The sequence below is a fragment of the Mus pahari genome, chromosome 3, assembly GCF_900095145.1.
Source record: "Mus pahari chromosome 3, PAHARI_EIJ_v1.1, whole genome shotgun sequence".
NCBI classification, from domain to species: Eukaryota; Metazoa; Chordata; class Mammalia; order Rodentia; family Muridae; genus Mus; species Mus pahari.
In genome coordinates, this window is record NC_034592.1 from 100,585,844 (window position 1) to 100,603,875 (window position 18,032).

At 38.3% G+C, this 18,032-nt stretch overlaps 1 protein-coding gene across 1 annotated transcript in view; it reads left to right on the plus strand.

Moving 5' to 3' along the window:
- The window catches only part of Spred1 (sprouty related EVH1 domain containing 1), a 68,420-nt gene extending 55,301 nt beyond the window's left edge, over window positions 1–13,119 (plus strand). The window contains exons 5-7 of the mRNA XM_021192952.2: window positions 2,874–3,032; window positions 6,178–6,279; window positions 8,154–13,119. Of these exons, the coding sequence (XP_021048611.1) occupies window positions 2,874–3,032; window positions 6,178–6,279; window positions 8,154–8,801 (909 nt within the window). The 3' untranslated portion in view covers window positions 8,802–13,119. The remainder of the gene's footprint in view (window positions 1–2,873; window positions 3,033–6,177; window positions 6,280–8,153) is intronic.
- Window positions 13,120–18,032: the final 4,913 nt, after the last annotated feature.

Sequence of the window (18,032 nt, forward strand, 5' to 3'; positions counted from 1 at the left end):
GATTTCTGAGTTCGAGGCCAGCCTGGTCTACAGAGTGAGTTCCAGGATAGCCAGAGCTATACAGAGAAACCCTGTCTCAAAAAACCAAAAAAAAAAAAAAAAAAAAAAAACAAACTGATTTGTGATAACTTCAAGGATGAAATTCTTGAGCAAGTGCTTAATAAGATAAAGTTGAACGTTGTGAACAGTTGTTTCTTTCCCAGTGCATCCCTGTGAGCCAGCAGTTACTTAACCTTCGCAAAGTGTTTGGGGTTCTGACTCTCATCCTCCCCTCTCAGTGTGTGCCAGTCTCTTGGTAGTTGGGACTTTAAGTAGGGCATTGAGATAAAACCCAGAAAGTCTTTATGAAAAACGATGGACAAAGTCTGAAAGAAGATCAGTTTGAATCCACATTAAAGTCTGATAGACAGGAAGGATACAGGAGATAGGGAGGGATGTGGGCGGGGGGGGGGGTGCTTTCAGTCACACAGTGAAGAGGAAGTTGATTGGAAAGTGGCTGGAAAGGCTCACTGTTTAGAAAGTCATTTTATGTACATAAAGACTTAATCTGTCTCAATTGGGAACATCAGGCCAGGGTATAGAAAAAAAGATATATTATTTAAAATAATGGTGACTAGTTCACTGGTAGAATACATTTGTATTATACTTTAAAACATTATGATTATATGTCAAAACTAGGGAAAAGCATAATCTTAATTTTTTAAGAAAAAATTAACAAAAATTATCAAACTGGTTCAGCATTATATAAAATGTTAGTTTGACTTTTTATAATATATAAGTAATACATGCTTTGTTATACATTGTATGCATAGCACTTTCAAGCACTTGTTTGGTCATTTCTCATATCCAAATGAGACTTTGGGTTTTTAATGTCTGAGACACATTTAAGTATATATTTACAAATTGTTGCTCAACTTCACAGAACAGAAATACAGAATTCTACCCAAGTCATCATAGCAATCTTAGACAATATAACTGTTCTGTATTTGTTCGGATACATAATTTACATAAGACTTACTGTTTTGGAAGAAACATTTTGTTGCTTCCTTACAGTGCTGGGGATAGAACCCAGGACATTGCCTGGCTATATAAGTGCTAGTACCCTGAGCTACCAGCCCAACATTAATTTAGAATTCTTAATTGACTTCTCAATTAGGCTGTACTTCAGTAAAAGACAACCTAATCAAAAAACTTGATATCACTAAAGATAAAGTTACCTTATAATTACTATTGCTGCTACAACTCACGCTTAAGATACTGAGTTAGTTCCAGGACAACCAGGGCTATACAGAGAAACCCTGTCTCGAACCTTCCCCTCCAAAAAAAAAAGATTTTATCTTATAAGTATTCTATCTAGCTCTAAGGCTGATATTATAACCAATTTATAGTAAAAAATTGGTCATATAAATTTTATATCCTATTTTTAAAAGTGAATCAAAACCTCCAAGGTCCTTTCTCTTAACAATTTGGTATTTACATTGTTTTATATTTTGTTTGTATGAGGTGGGTAGTTTTAAAAACTCTCCAACAAATAAGCAAGTGTCTGTTTCTCCTTTTTCTTTTTCTTTCTTTTTTTTTTTTCTCTTTCCAGTTTTTAAAATATGTACTGAGTAACAGTGTTTAGCCAACTTCCTTTCAATAATTTAACATTAATTGTCATTTTGGGACAACTGTTAGGAAAATGAGTCACAATATAAGATAGCTGGTTTTGACATAATTGGCTTTACTTGGCAGTAGGTCTTCATGTATATTTTAAACTTTAATTGCTTGAGTCCTGGTGTGATAACTACTTTTCACTTAAATGTTAGTTCTTTTCTTTTTCTTTTTTTTTCTTTTTCTTTTTCGAGACAGGGTCTCTCTGTATAGTCCTGGCTGTCCTGGAACTCACTCTGTAGACCAGGCTGTCCTCAAACTCAGACATCTGCCTGCCTCTGCCTCCTGAGTGCTGGGATTAAAGGCGTGCGCTAGCACGCCCAGCTTGTTAGTTATTTTCTAACTTAAAAAAAAATGAGTTCTGGAGAAATTATTGGCTGGAGACAATTGTTACAGAGCAAAAAGTAGACTTTTACTTATAAATTTAAAAGATCCTAATTAGTTTATGTAATTTACTTGTTTACTTTAGAAGTAGCATTAACAAACTCTTTAAAACTTAAAAAATGAAATATGCATTTTGAACCTTTACTAGCACTATAAAGGTTATTCTATTTTAGAATAGCTTGGGTAATAATTTAAGCCAGTGAAAGTACTCATCCATTTCTACTTGACTGCCAGATTTTCTTCTCAAATGATTACACATTAATGGAGATAATAACAAATATTATAATCTACACTGAAAAGAAATGGGAAAACCTAGGATTTGTTTTAAAGTGTGCTACATTACACTTATGTAACATTTTATAGTCATTTTTGTTTGTGAAATTTTGGAATGGTGTCTCCGATGACTGAAGTTAATTAATCGAGTATATTCTCCTAAGTGTGATGGTATAAGTGTCTGTAAGCCATCAGGAAGTTTAGGCTCACGTTTAATTTAACATGATCATGGACCACTATTGTTTGTGTATCAGTATAGTTTTTACTGTGTGTTTTCTGTTTTTAATTTGTAAATTTATATATATATATTCCTCCTAATGTCTTCCTTTTCCATGTCTTTGTATTACTCTCAGTATAATTAGATAAGTCATCATTAGATTTCTACAGAAGTCTTCATTTCTTTAAAGTTGTTACTAATAAGAAAGTATTTGTTCATAAAGTTTGTGTTCTAAATTTCTTCTTATCATGTACCTTGAGTTCAGGGAATTGCCTTTCATAGTGATGGCAATGGCTTAGACTTACTAATTGTGCTGAATTATCTTTCTTGATGTTGTTCCCATCAGACAACTGAAGAGGACACTTCCCGTTCCCTAGTGAAAGATCACTTTTTCCAGCAAGAGACAGTTGTTACCAGTGAACCTTACAGAAGCTCAGACATAAGACCATTACCCTTTGAAGATCTGAATGCCAGAAGAGTCTGCTTGCAAAGCCAAGTCAGCCAGGTGAGAAGATGAATACTATTTACATGATAGCTTATATAGAAAGGCTGGTGTGCTACAGAGCACCAAGACCCTCCACTCTTTTCCTTGTTATGAAACTATATAATGGTTACATATAGGGAGCCTAGAACTTCCACGTTGATTTCAGGAAGAGACATGCAGTCTTCATGCCAGAGAGCACCATGAGCTGGTAGAACATCACACATTAAAACAAAGGAAAAGATGCAGAGAACCGGCACTGTGTCATTGAATAGTCATACTGTGGGAAACACCTTGGAGTTTTATCTAGTGTGTTGTTCATAAAATTGAGTACATAGTTGTCTACTGTGTTGTACGAGAAACCAAAGACAACACTGAACATTTTTATACATTGTCAGTTTTAATCAAAAACAATTTGAAATAACCTTGCCATCTGCATTCCCACAGGCAGTTGACATTTCCTAGAACACTTATATTATTCTTCCTCTTTTCTTTTTTCCTGAAGTAATCAGTAGGTGGAAATCAATAGTATTTTGTTGTGATTTTAAATTTACTTTTCTAATTGCTAGTGTGTTGAGCAAACTCATATTGAGTTGTCTGGCCTTACTGATTTGCAAGGATATTCTTGGCATTATTTTGGAACTAAATCCTTTGTTAGGTAAATGCCTTACAACCTCTTCATTGTTTAGTGTTCTGGTCTGTAAGTTATGTAATACCAGAATTTACCTCCAAAAGTTATGAAATTATGGTGATAAAATGTGGTATGTAAAGCACTTTGGGAAAGTATTTTATTAAATAAAGAAAACAGTATTATTCCTAGTCTCTTATAATTGAAATGTGTCCTGATCTCCAAGATTGTAGACAAAACAAGACAGGTAATGGTCTCAATTAATAGGAGTTAAATTTGATGGGTTAGTTTCATTTAACACTATATATTTGTCAAGGGTTAATATACAGAATTATGGGTTTGATAATGATGTTTTTATATTTACCAAGAGTAGAACAACATCCACAGTTCTATAGTGGAGCGTCACTGTCTTTATTCCCTCCCTACATAGAACTGATTTGTTAGAGCCTCCCCTATTGGTGCATAGTGCCCTGTGTCGCATACCAAGTTTCCCTGTATGCCTGGGTCTGCTTCTAGTGTTTCTGATGTGATGTGTTGCTCTCTTGTCTCTGCGCCTGGACCATTCTCATCTTTTCTTTAGAATCCCATCTCTGTAAGAAATGTGGATGTGCAGCAAGAGTTGTAACTTAGCAGCTTGATAACTTTAAGTTTAATTTTAAGTTTTTTTTGTGTTTTATATTTGAGTTGTTTTGAATCTGTGCATTACCTTAGGGAGACTTTGTTGTCACTCATGAAAGTAATATATCCTTCTACTTAGTTCTTCCTCTGTTTCTTTTAACATTTTCTTCAAGAAAAGAGTCTGTATGTCAGATTTACTCCTTTATATTTATTTGCCATTATGAGTGGGAATCCTTTTAAAAGCTCTCTTATCACTAACTTTGAAAAAGCATTTTCTCTCGTTTTTCAACTGATAAATTATCCTTAAGATTGTAGAAATAGTTTGTAATTTCCAGTGTTTTCAAAAAAAAGTACCACTTAATTGAGGTGTATCTTTTAACATCATTGTTAAAAGTATAAAAGCAACATTGTCCATTTGTCTTTTCACTTACACATTACATGAGAGAACAGTATCTGTTTTATTGATCCATCAATCTGAATAGTTGGAGAGTGTGTGTGTTTATATGGGTGTGTGTGAGATTTTTGAGATAGTAAAAATAGGGATAGTAAGTGAAAATGGACATTTTTACTTTTAAAAGACAATTCCTACAAAAAAATTTACAGGAAACTTTGGGATTTTGTTTTCTTGTAACACTGTGGATTGAAACCAGAGATTTGCACATGCTTTGCCCCAGAACTGTATCCCCAGCCATAAAGAATATGTACTTAGTATTTAACTTGAGGTCATTATACTCAAACCCAAAAAATTTTTTCTCTTAATTCCTTCTCTGTAAGGCTCTTCTATTTACTATTGTTTTAGTTTTAGTTTCATTTTCAAATTGTACTTTTATTAAATGTGGCAAGTTTTGGATTAGAATATATCAGTGCAAACAATAAAAAGAAAACAATGATTGAAACACTGATGATAATGATGATTGATAATAGGAATTCTTAAAAGTAATTCTGATAAAATTTTAACTATGATCTGTTTCTATTCTTAAATGTTCTTTACAACTCACACTAAGCAATCTATCAGGATATTGACTGCCCTTCTGATTTTTTTAAAAAACATAATTCATATACCAGAAAATTACTCTTTTTAAGGTAGTTAACATTTGGTGTTTTGATATATTTACAAGATTGTGCAACCGCTACTACTTAATTCCAGAGCCTTCCTGTCACTCAGGATAACCCATCAGGGGTGTTGTCCCTAGCTGCACTGTTGTGACACACGCTGATGCTGAAGAGTGCCCCACACAGAGGTCCTCTCCCGGCGCGGTGTGTCACTTATGTACAGTCAGCAGTTGACAGATGATTGTTGCTCTGACAGGATTTTACTTTGTAGTCCAGACTAGACGAGTGCTCCCATTTTGTAGGCCAGGTTGTCCTTAGTGATCCTCCCCAGAAGCCTCCAAAGCACTGGGCTCTCAGGCATGGCTGCCATACCTACTTTCTGCCTTGTTTGTTGCAGGATGTTACTTGCTAAATTGGATTTTTAAATGCATTTTTTTTTTACAACAATTCTGTTCAAAAGTAAAATGGGGGAAATGGTTCTGCTTTTCTTTTTTTAAGACTTCTTTATTTTGTGTGTATGAATATTTTGCCTACATGTATGTTGTACATCACACGTTTGGTGCCTGTGGAGGTCAGAAAAGAGCTTAGATCCCTAGAACTCAGTGACAGATGGCTATGAGCCACCCTGTGAGTGCTGGGAACCAAATCCATATCCTCTGCAAGAGCAGCAGGTGCTCTTAACCACGGAGCTATCCCTCCAGCCCCGTACCTGTTCTGCTGTTTATTAAAAGAGGGCTTGGGGGTGGGGCACTGGACCTGGGGCTGGTTAGACATGACTTTATAGTTTTGAAATGTATATTAGACTTGGTTTTGTTGAAAGTAGGAAATTTATACTGCTGTCACTTAATATAGAAATTATTGGAATTTTAGATACCATTCAGTCAGCAAGGCCTAGACATTCAGAGCCGAAGTATGGAATACGTACAGCGGCAAATATCTAAGGAATGTGGGAGCCTAAAATCCCAAACTAGGGTAAGTAATGTTCATTTATCTCCTAGTCTGAAATGCTGCAGTTTAACACCCAAGAGTAATTTCATTCCAGAGTGTATCTGCCACATCTGTATGCCTAAACTCCATTCAATCTGAGTGGCTTTTGAATTGCATCATCAGATAGTACAAACAGGAACTGGAATGTTGTTAATTTAGTGCATGCATCCCTAGCCCCTACATACAGTAACATGCACCTGCATCCAAGAGTCCCAAAGGTTTATTCTGCTCTAGCATCTACTCTTCTTCTTTAAGTCCTAGCTAAGTCTTAAACTGTCATCCCACCAAAATGTGGGTGACCCTTGGGAAATGATTGATCTTGAAACAAAATTCCTCTCCAGCTGTGAACCTGTGGAACCAGATAGAAGATAGCTTCTAGAATACAATGTTAGAAAAGCATAGGGTAGAAATAGTCCCGTCACAAAAGTGAGAGGCTGAAATGAAGGTGCCACAGCTCATCCTTAGGAAGGCAAAACCATGATAAGCATTTCATTCCATTTTAGGACTTGGAATTAATCATCGTTGGATTTGTATTTGTCCTATTTTGCTCTTGATTTGGTAGTCCTCCACACTTCTGCTTCACCCCATGTCTCATCGCTGCTGTCAGGGACTTATACCAAAGCATGCATGGTCTACTGAAATAGGAGACTAGCTGCCCTCTTAAACTGCAGAAGATATCTCAGCCCTACCTTCAAGGTCAGGCTTCTTTACTAAAGAGCTAGGGCATGCCTGGAGCCACACAGTGCTCTTGGCATGTTTTGAAGAGATCCAGAGATCCAACCTTCTGTCTTCATCCTGTCCTGGCTGCTTTCGTCCATGTTGGCAGCATTTTGCTTTATCCAGCTCTGTGCCTGGTACCCTCTCCAGTTCCCCAGTGTTTTTAATAAAGTTACACTGGACATTATCCAATTGCTTAGCAAGTCCTTCAGTTTGTCCTTGCATGTGTGCGCAAGACACACACACACACACACACACACACGCGCGCGCGCAGGGTATTATAAGCAACACGAAGAAAACTGCCACAGATTCAGCATTTCTGAATATCTTTACATCCAAGTTTTATCTTCCAAGTGTACCAAACATGGTTGATTTTGCCACTTCCATTTTCTTTCTCCCAGTGTCCAGTAGTATCTTTTTTCAGAGTCCTCACCAGGAGGACCTTATAGGCCATATTCTTCCTGTAGTTTCTCTGAGTCTCTGACACATATCATAAAACACTTTTAGTTAGAAATTATTGTCCGTTTCTACATTTGTAAAGCTGTATTACAGTGGCACCCAGCTTCTTGGCACCAAAAATCTGTGAAACAGAACCAGGGATGAGTAGATGGAGCTTCTGTTTTAAGGAATTGGCTCATCCAGTAATGGGATACAAATCCAAAATCTAGTCCAGGTCTCATGGCACAGACCTACAAGGCCAGCTACTCCAGGCTGTGGCAAGAGGAATGAGAGCACAGGACCAGCCTCGATAGCCTTGTGAGACGTTACATAAAATAGAAAGGGCAGAGAGAGCTAGCCGATGCAGCTCAATGGTAGACTGCGTATCTAGCAGGCATAGGGTTCTAAATGTAATCTTCAGTACTAGAGAGAAATAAAAGTGAAATATGCAGGATAAGCCATTAGCATGGAATGAGGGAAAGCTGGAGCCTGTGTGCAAAGGCACCCAGCTGGCAGAGCTTCTGCTCTACAGGGAGGTAGTCTTCTTCAGGTGTCATCTGATTGGCTACCAGCAGCTAAAGTGTTGATCTCAGTTAAAACATGGTCACAGAGCTCCTTGAATGAATCCCTAGGTGGGGGTCATCCTACCACACTGACATAAAATCAACCACCATCGTCCTTACTGCAATTTTTATCTTGTCTAGGTCCCTTTGAAGTCAATCAGACATGTCAGCTTTCAAGATGAGGATGAGATTGTTAGAATAAATCCTCGAGATATCTTAATACGTCGGTATGCAGACTACAGACATCCGGACATGTGGAAAAATGACTTGGAGAGAGATGATACTGACTCCAGTGTTGCATTTTCTAAACAAGACAGTAAAAAATCAGACTATCTCTACCACTGTGGGGATGAGACTAAGTTAAGTTCTCTGAAAGACTCTGTGGTATTTAAGACACAGCCTCCCTCGTTAAAATTTAAGTCAAAACGAAGAAAAGAGGATGGGGAACGTTCTCGCTGTGTGTACTGCCAGGAAAGGTTTAATCATGAAGAAAATGGCAGGGGGAAATGCCAGGACGCTCCAGATCCTGTTAAAAGATGCATATATCAAGTTAGTTGCATGCTCTGTGCTGAGAGCATGCTATATCATTGTATGTCAGACTCAGAGGGAGACTTTTCTGATCCTTGTTCGTGTGACACTAGCGATGACAAGTTCTGCCTAAGGTGGTTAGCCCTGGTAGCTCTGTCTTTCATTGTACCGTGTATGTGCTGCTACGTCCCTTTGAGAATGTGCCATCGCTGTGGTGAGGCATGCGGGTGCTGTGGTGGGAAACATAAGGCTGCTGGGTGAAGCAGTCCAGGGCCGGCATGAGCTTAAACCTTCATCTCCAGGAATTAGCTTACTTGGATTTGTGGAAGCTGTTGGCAAGCAATATGGAATCTTGCCGGTATCATTGGGGCCATGCGTGGAGGAAGCAGAACTCGTCAGTTCTTGTGATTTACAGATGCTAGCCATGCCTGTGTCCCTGAGTGCATGGCATGTTCTGGGACAGATCACAGCATTTTCAGAAGGCAGTCATTTCTGGTCATTGACTACAAAAGGTCAGCATAGAATAGGATCCAACTAAAAGGGATTAATTTTGGCATTTTCATATTTATGCACTAGGTGATGGGACTTTTTAAAGATTTGAATTCTTTAGGACATTAACTAAAAAGTGCACTAAGGGACAGTGATTTCAGTACAGAAAAGTTAGTACTTGTGAAATTAAAAGAGATAAGTGCAACTAAATCATTAGTTGTTTTTTGAAAGCAGTTTTATGTATAAATAACAAATGTTTATATTTAACTAAATGTAAGGTACGAACTATGACATTCTTGCCCTTCCTAGTTCTGAGGTAGATGTGCACATATCTGCCACCACATTCCATATGTGTTGAGTATTTAACTCATCTAGTTAACGTTTGTATCCATGTGAAAGATTTGGTAAGTTCATCCTCATTTCTCTTTAGCTGCAGTTTATATTGAGTTATATCTGTACATTCTGGAAATCTAAAATCTTTAAAATACTCTAATAGCCTTGAGTGACCAACTTTTTTTTTTTTTAAGCACAGATGTAATTGTCTAATGTTCTGATGGAAATGTAACACTTATTTTTATATAAAGAGACTGAGTAAACAGAAGAAGTCGAGGGTTCCTTTAGTTGTTTTGTTTTTGTGGTCTTCAGCCAGCAAGTTGTTTTCTTTCAGAGTTTCCTCCTTCAGGGAACTTAACTGCGTTTATAAACGTTTTACAAGGCAGAATCGTTAACTGGATAGTTAGTGTGAAACAGTTTCCGCCTGAGGTCTCCGTTTCTCATTCTGCTAAGCCAGGATGCACACAGCTGTTTCGCTGATTTTTCTGAGCTTAACCCTCTGTGCTTATTACTCAAATAACAATGGTAATTAATACCTTTCAGTTGCATTTTATTACATTTCAGGAGCAAAGTTACTTTGCATTAACACATAAGCAGAACTCTCCCAGGAAAGTATTTAATCCACCATTGTGAATGGAAATCTTGTATACCACATTCCTGTCGCAGAGCATTTGTATTATGGGATGTTTGATTTACAAAGTAGTGTGATATGCTCCAGCAAACAGGTTAAAAATACTTTGAGGTCAAATTGTCTTGTTTTTGTTTTTTTAAAGTGTTACTATTAAAACTCTTATGAGGGATTGTTTCAAAATACTCCCTCAGGAAAGAAAGCTAAGCAGTGTGCCTTTTTTGTCCTTTTTTTTTTTTTTTTTTTTAATGGCTTAAAGTTTCTGAAGTGATAAAAATGAAAATCACACTCCCCTTGGAAGCCCATTCTCCAGGTTTTCAGTGTCGTTTCTGTGCGCCGTTTTATGTGTCACACTTGGGCTTGTGTTGGCTTTCCTCTTGCCCCTGATCAAACTGAACAGTGTATATATAACACTATCTGTCTGTAAAGTACTTTTTTTAAGAAAGCATTTATATTTATATGACAGCTTGAACTGACAACATTATGTATATAGATCATCTTGAAGTATTATTTCACATTGAAAAGAAGAAAAATATATTGATAACTATAGATGTTATGAAGAAGAGGCTATTTCTAGTTTTGTACTAAAAATCAATTGGATGAACTAAATCCAAAACCGGACACTGTAGCAGCAATTTTCAGTCTTATTTTTACTGTTTCTATATTGGAGGCTGCTGCACAGATAGATGATCTTCATCCTTGTCGTTTTCAGATAAAGTTGGTTTCCTAGAGCAGACTGTTAACTTTCAGAATTCCTTTTTATTGCTGAAATAGAGTACTGGTTTTCCTTGTGAATGATTATTCATATTTGTAAGTTCTGGGTTTATAATTCAGGTTGGAGCAAGGTGTGAATAACTAAAGAAAATAACTTGCTGGCAATATAGGAAATGCCATGGAAATGAACTGTGTATATACTTCTGAGAAGAACAAAATTAATCATTTTTTTTTTTCTGTTAAGCACTAGTCATTATAGTGCATCTCCTGGTTCTGTACTGTATTTTATACGCATCGTACATGCTTTAATATTTTAATGTTTGTGCATTAATATTTTCAGTTTGTTTAACCACTTTGCTGCTAAGATTTTGCCATCCCGTTCCCATTTTTTCTTTACAATTTTAAACATTTCTCTTCATTAAAAACTATGATAATGAAGTTGGTTTTTTTTAACCTTGGATTTTTGTAATTAGCACACATGAATTCAAGCCAGTCCAGAAAAGAAACTGATGATATAATGTTATTGAATCCCTTTGTGAATTAGATGGATGGTTTGATCCAGTTCCCAACATGTATGTGCAGGTGGACTCAAGAATGATTTCTTGGTCACTGTACAGATTTGGCGCTGCCACTAGGCATTTTCTTTAAAACTTTCCTTTTGTCTAAAATGTAAGCAGATAGCTCAACAAAACTGGTGAAGTAAAAGTAAATATTGAAAATGAAATCATCTAATGGCGTGACCCGAAAATTCTCCAGGTGGTGGGCCTGTTTGCTCCTGATCAGTAGTTCTCAGAGGATGCTGGCGGCCTCTGGGGAAGCCTTTGATTTCCTGAGCAGGAGTGCTTGTTGGGCTGCAGTGCCACCTGCTGGATGGTTTTAGACCAGCGCTGAAAGATGGAGATGGTGTCCCCAATAAAGAAGGGCTGTTCAGGGTGGCCACTGCCCACCAGAGAAATCAGGGGCGAGGAACAGCTCTAAGGAATGTAAATAAGTCTTTCCCCAAATGCATATGGTTGCTGGAAGATTTTAAGCACTTTTTTCTTACACATCCTGTTTTAAAATATTTATTGAAACTTGGAACTAGCAATCAAACTTACGTATGTACTGAAGCATTTATACAACCAGTTTCTTCAACTCAGAAGCCATTACCAAAATGGTATTCCTATTTTCTTCCCAGTACCAGTCAGGGAAAATTTTTTTTAAGAATATAAACATAATTACCCATATTTTATCATGACAACTCCAGAGAGTGTATATGTTTCTGAGTACATGTTGATGAGGCAGGACTTAAAATTTAAAGAGAAAAACTTGAAACTACCTATTTTCATTGGTTATTCAGCAGTGCCTAAAATGAGCTTCTGAAATAATACAAATGCACTTTGAATTCATGTGTATAGTGCCATCTAATTCTCTGGGTGAACCTTGCTTTTTTTCCTCTGCCTCTCTCTTCTCCCATAACTAAGTGGCACACAGGCATTTCTTAGTGTTCATGTCAGTCTTCAAAGTGCAGAGAACATGGTGGAGAGAATTTTATGGATCTTTTTTCTGTTAAAATTGAATGTCTGGTTATATTTGCAACATGTAACTTGGATTAATGTGTTTTAAAGTAATTTTAATTGTAGTCCAACAGTACATTGAGCAAGTGTAACTTTTCTGAAAAGTAACTTGGAGAACTTTAGTTAACCGATAAAACCAATTCATCACTAAATGTCGCTGCTCTTCCTCTTGATTTGATCCAGATCACACTTCTGCGTCTTACAGGAAACACCAAAAAGTTGCTGGTAAATGATAGTAGAGAAATAGGGGAGTCAAACAGAAAATGTTAAAAATATGAACACAGACAAGCAGAGGTGATTTATACAAACCAAAATGAAGGTGGGGAGGGAAGGAAAATGACAGGGGGCTTTAAGGTACCAGTTACCTAGCAGCTGGGCAATCAGAAACCTTTCAGTTGCTTTGGTACACTGTTATCCATTGTTCCCAAAAGCTAAATTTGCAAAAGCTATTAGTTTTATTTCATTTTTTTCAAGAATTACCAAGTCGAAAGCCTTTGTATTAAAGATGGAGAGGTTTTTGTGTGAACATGTTTTTGTGATCAAGTGTGTTGTACATTTTGCTGTTACCTTGACCTCAGAAGTGCCTCACTTGTATATTACCCCCCCCCCACTAGGAGCCTGACTGCATCTTTCTAATAAGCAATGGAAGCCTGCTTAACTCCTGTCCTAATGCATCTTCCCACATAGAGCCAACTAGCTGAAAGTTGTGAGTATATAATGTAAATACGCACATATGAGTTTGTAACTGCTTTTGTTCCGTCATATCATGTAATTGGACGCATCAGATGGTAGACTATTTGTTTCAGTGATTTCTCCTCCCCTGGAATTACCTGATTAAACCAAATTGTGAAATTTAAAAGGGCTTTTCTCACTTCTTCAGAACATATAGCTGTGTAAGAGCCTAATCACTGGAGAAGAAAGCAGGGGAACTGGGCACTTTGATCTGAATGTGGTTTCTTTCTTATGAGCTGTATTCTCTAACTGAAAGTTCACCTACAGTTCCACTTCATCACCTCACTCTTGATTCCAGATAATTGTTAGTTGTTAGTTTACACAGTTCCTAGTTTGTATCCATGCTGCAGCTGGAACAATTAGCCACCTTAAGGGTATGTGGCAAATGTTTAACAAACTGAAACTTTGTGTGCATGCACTAGCCACTAGCCTTTGTAATACAGGGAAAACAAGGGCAGAACTGTAAGGGCAGAATCAATTGTGATAACATCTTGATACCCAAACAATGCTTTTAGATTATTGTGTTACAGTTGTAGTTATTTGAAGAATGAACTGTACCCCCGGTCATGTATGGCTCATAGTTGGGTTTATTTATAGGCTTTCAGAAAGCTACTTATGTTGTTCACATCAAGTCGGTACCAAGCTTAAGAACAGTTTTAGAGCAGGGAAGTTGAATAGGGTACCAATATAGTGATATGTGCAACAGCATTGCTTATAGGGACAAACAGATGGCATCCTTTATGGCTAAGGGTGCTTGCTAACTCTTCTGGGTGACCTGAGTGGTCCCCAGTACCCATTCAGGCTATTCACAATGATGTGTAATTGCAGTTCCAGGGAATCCAATACGCTCTCTGACTATGGAGGACACATATACACATGGCATATATTCATATAGATACATGCACATAAATAATAAATTAAAAATCAGTGAGTGTATAATAGCTGGAGTGAGTTCCTTTAAAATTAACTGCTTTGAGATCTGAGTTAGATCCTTGAAATAAGTGATGATTCAAAAATCTATAATATTAAGTCTAACAAAATGGCTAGAGGGTTGGTTTTTTTTTTGTTTTTTTGTTTTTTTGTTTTTTTTTGGTCACTTAATCCTTAGTTAATTTATGGGTCTCTGCTTCCCTAAGAAAGAGGTTTAGATTTGGGAGATTAAAAAGTGCTCCTAAACCGGGCGTGGTGGCGCACACCTTTAATCCCAGCACTCGGGAGGCAGAGGCAGGCAGATTTCTGAGTTCGAGGCCAACCTGGTCTACAAAGTGACAGGACAGCCAGAGCTATACAGAGAGACCCTGTCTCTAAAATAAAAAAAAAAAAAAAAAAAAGTGCTCCTACCACATTTCCTCTGACTAGAGTCCTGGTGCAGTTTTGCCTGTGTATGACGGCTTCACATACACTTCACAGGATAGGAAGAGTTATGTGAAATCAAGTGCTTACTTTATTTACCCTACAATTGGATCATAAGAGAATCGTTTTTTATATTCTTTTTTACTTCATTTCTGGGCCCCTAGTCAACCACCTTTCTGAGGCATGGAGAGTCCCTTAAAAGTGACAGCGTCGGATTGCAGTAGACCACTGAAGGACCCTTGAAGCCTGGCGGCTCTGCCTGGTCCCTCACTGTAAAACGCTGTTCACTGGTGATGCTTTCCTACAGGGATTCTTTTTCACCACAGCAGTAGCTGATACTATTCTATTTCCCCTTGAAGCCAAGGAAAAGCAATGATCTCAAGTGAGTCGCTATTGCTCCTCAAAGAATGGCGGGCCATTCCTATGTTAGCTCTCCCATAAGCCCTGTCCTTGCAACCAGATTGAAGTTCATAGTGGGGGCTACTTCTTAAACATGGCAAAACTACTGTTCCTCTTTCCTCAAAGTTAATGGCTGTACTAAGGAAATAACTTAATAGCTAAGAGGCTATGAGTCCAATTGGAGATTTGCCTAACTTTCTGTTACTTGTTGACTCATTGTCAGATGGGAACTGTCACCTTAAGTTTCTTTAAGGTGTCACAGATCTTTGTATCCTCCATACTTCCCTACTTTTTCCTGCTTTGAAATTATTTCTTCAACTTAATCTGTGGAAGAATTAATAAAAAGGAATTTTAATGATAACTTTTATACACAGGCGCGCGCACACACACAGCCCCACCTCCTGTTGTTCTTAGAAAGGCTACATCAATGCAAAACACACAGCTGTTGCACCAAAAAGAATATGAACAATTTATTCTTAGCCAAGTATGAGTAAATATGGCGTAGGACCATGGATTCAGGTTACCCTGAATGACACATTCTGCTGCAGAAGCTATTGCATAGACTTTTATGGTCACAGAATAAGTCAGTCATAAATGCAGTCCCCACATACACTTGAGGGGACCTTAGGCAGATGCGTTATGGTGGAAGGACACCATTGCTAAAGGTCTCAGATGCTGTGTGATGACTATTTTTTTAAGCTTCAGGGTAGAGTAATGATCCGATCTGTTAAATCAGTACATTCCAAAGGTTCCGATTGGCAAAAGGGTCTCAGACATGGAGGAGGCATGATAACATTGTTAAGGGATTCTGGTAGCCCAAGGTAATTCTGATTCCTGGTCTGCAACATTACAAGTCTTCCTAATGACGAAGCTCTAGTTAAGTTTGTAGAATCTGTAACAGATGTGGCTTTTTCAAGGAATGTCACGTCATACCAAGAAGGCCTTTTGTGGAAAGTCAGTGATTTTACTCTGCCTTACAATGTAAAGAACAATTCATGAGCTTCCTGCCAGTTAGTAAATCTTACTCAAGTCTGAGAGCAACATACTTCTTAATGATGTGTTCTTGCAAGAAGATGGGGGTTTAAGAATGGTTGCTTAAGGAGATGCTGAGGCATCATTGGGTTCACTCAAATTTCAGGGATGTAAGGTTCCCTTTATATAAGCATGTCCCATTTAACAGGTCCAAGGAAGTTTACATATTTGTGCAAGGCTACTGAGTTGCATCATAACAACCTGCATTAAATTTAACTCAACTACCCAGGTGTGTCTCTTCCAGAAAGTTAAGGATGCTCCAGTTCTCAGTGATTACCCTCATCTCTCAGACCTTTGTCCTTGCTCTTCTCTGCCTCGATGGACCGCTGCACCACTACCCATCCAGTTGGCCTAGTCATCACCCTGAGCCTTGCACTGAGATGGGAGTGGTGTAAGGCTCAGGTATGCACAGCTCCCATCTCAGAACAAGGCTCGGGTGTGCACAGCTCCCATCTCATCAGCACAGCCTCTGGTGTGCACCATTTCCATCGCTTTCCAGGCTCAGGTGTTTGGGGAATTTTGTTTGTTTTGTATTTTTGTTCTTCTCCACTTATGTAAGTGCTTCTTGCTTCCATTCTTTGACCTCTGCCTTATCCACAATGACACTGAAGCAATATTAAGGTTTCAAAAGGAAATTCATGCAGGACTGGAGAGATGGCTCAGGGGTTAAGAGCACTACAGAGAGTCTAGGTTTGTTCTCCAGCTCCTGCATCAGGCAGCACACAGTTGACTGTAATTCCAGTTCCACAAATGCAACACCATCTTCTGACTTTTGTGGCCACCTGTATACACATGCATATAAATTTTATACAGGCACACATAAAATTAAATCCTGACTTCAGTATTAAGGCCACTAAAAGAGTTATGCTTTGAATGTTTCGATGACAGTAGAAACAGGGTGAGCCTCTACCATGTTTGTGCAATGCCTTAGATTCTAACAAAGAGACCTCTGTTTGCTTCCTGGTCATAGTGCAACCTCAAGTCTATTGTGCTGTGTAAATGTGGGCACCCATCCATTACTTCCTGCAGCTTGATCTGCGATTGATTAAAATCATTTCCCTTTGGAAAGAGAAGGTTATTAAAAGTTTGTGTTTCTGAGAATGAGCTCACTGTCCTGAGCACAAGAGGCAGGCACTCCAACAACCTGTCTACTGGTGTGTCCCGTATGTTATCTTAGACTTATCTCCTTAATGTCTGAAGCCCCTTTCTAGCGAGTGGTTCTTTTCTTAGGCTTTTAATTTGTTCCCTGCCTGATGGTTAATCTTGATTGTCAGCTTTATCATCTAGATTTCAAGGATCTAGAATCTCCATGGAAACGAGCCTCAGAAGTAACTGAGGTGGGAAGACCCTCACCCTAACTGGGTAGACTCACTCCGAGGTAAAGGGGGAAAGCTAGCTAACCTCCAGCCCTGACTCATCTCCCTCTACTTCCTGATGCAGAGAAAGTGTGATCAGCTGCCGCAGCTGCTGTTGCCATGACTGCACCACCAAGAGGAACTGTATCCTTGAATGCTTGAGCCAGTGTTTCTCAAAATAACAACAACAAAAAGAAAGGTCTGGAGAGGTCAAGAGTGATCGCTGCTCATGGAGAGGACCTGGGTTCAGTTCCCAGTGCCACATGCTACCTTACATCTGTCTGTACCTCCAGTTTTAGGAGATCTGACACCCTGTGTTGTTCTTTGCAGACCCTGTACAAACATGGTGAATATACATACATACATACATGCAAGGAAAACAAACCTTTAAAAATATAAAAGATTCTTTATTTTCATATATACGTAGGAAATTTATTTAAATGTCTATATTGGGCAATAAATTTCAAAAGGCTTGGTTATAGGTACTTCTCATCTCTGTGAAGTTAAATATCTAAGAAACATTAAAGGGCTTACTCACTTACCCTGTGAAGCCAGGCATGGTAGCACATCCCAGTAATTCCAGAGAAATAGAAGGCTGAGGCAGGAGTACCCTGGAAGCTCATGGTCTGATAGCTTGGCATAGACAATGTTGACCTCTGACCTCTACTCACTCTGTGGTACTTGGGCACCCACACAGGAACACATATATGCACACAAAAAATATTTAAAATACTGCAAAATAATGTATTGTTAACAAATTACAATAAGACCTTTTAATAAAAAATTAAGATTAGGGATGTGGAGATGGCTTAGTGGTTAAAGAACTAAGAGTTGGTTAGATTGCCACCAGCCTAATGATCTGAGTTCTATACCCAGGGACCCACATGGTAGGACTGTCCTC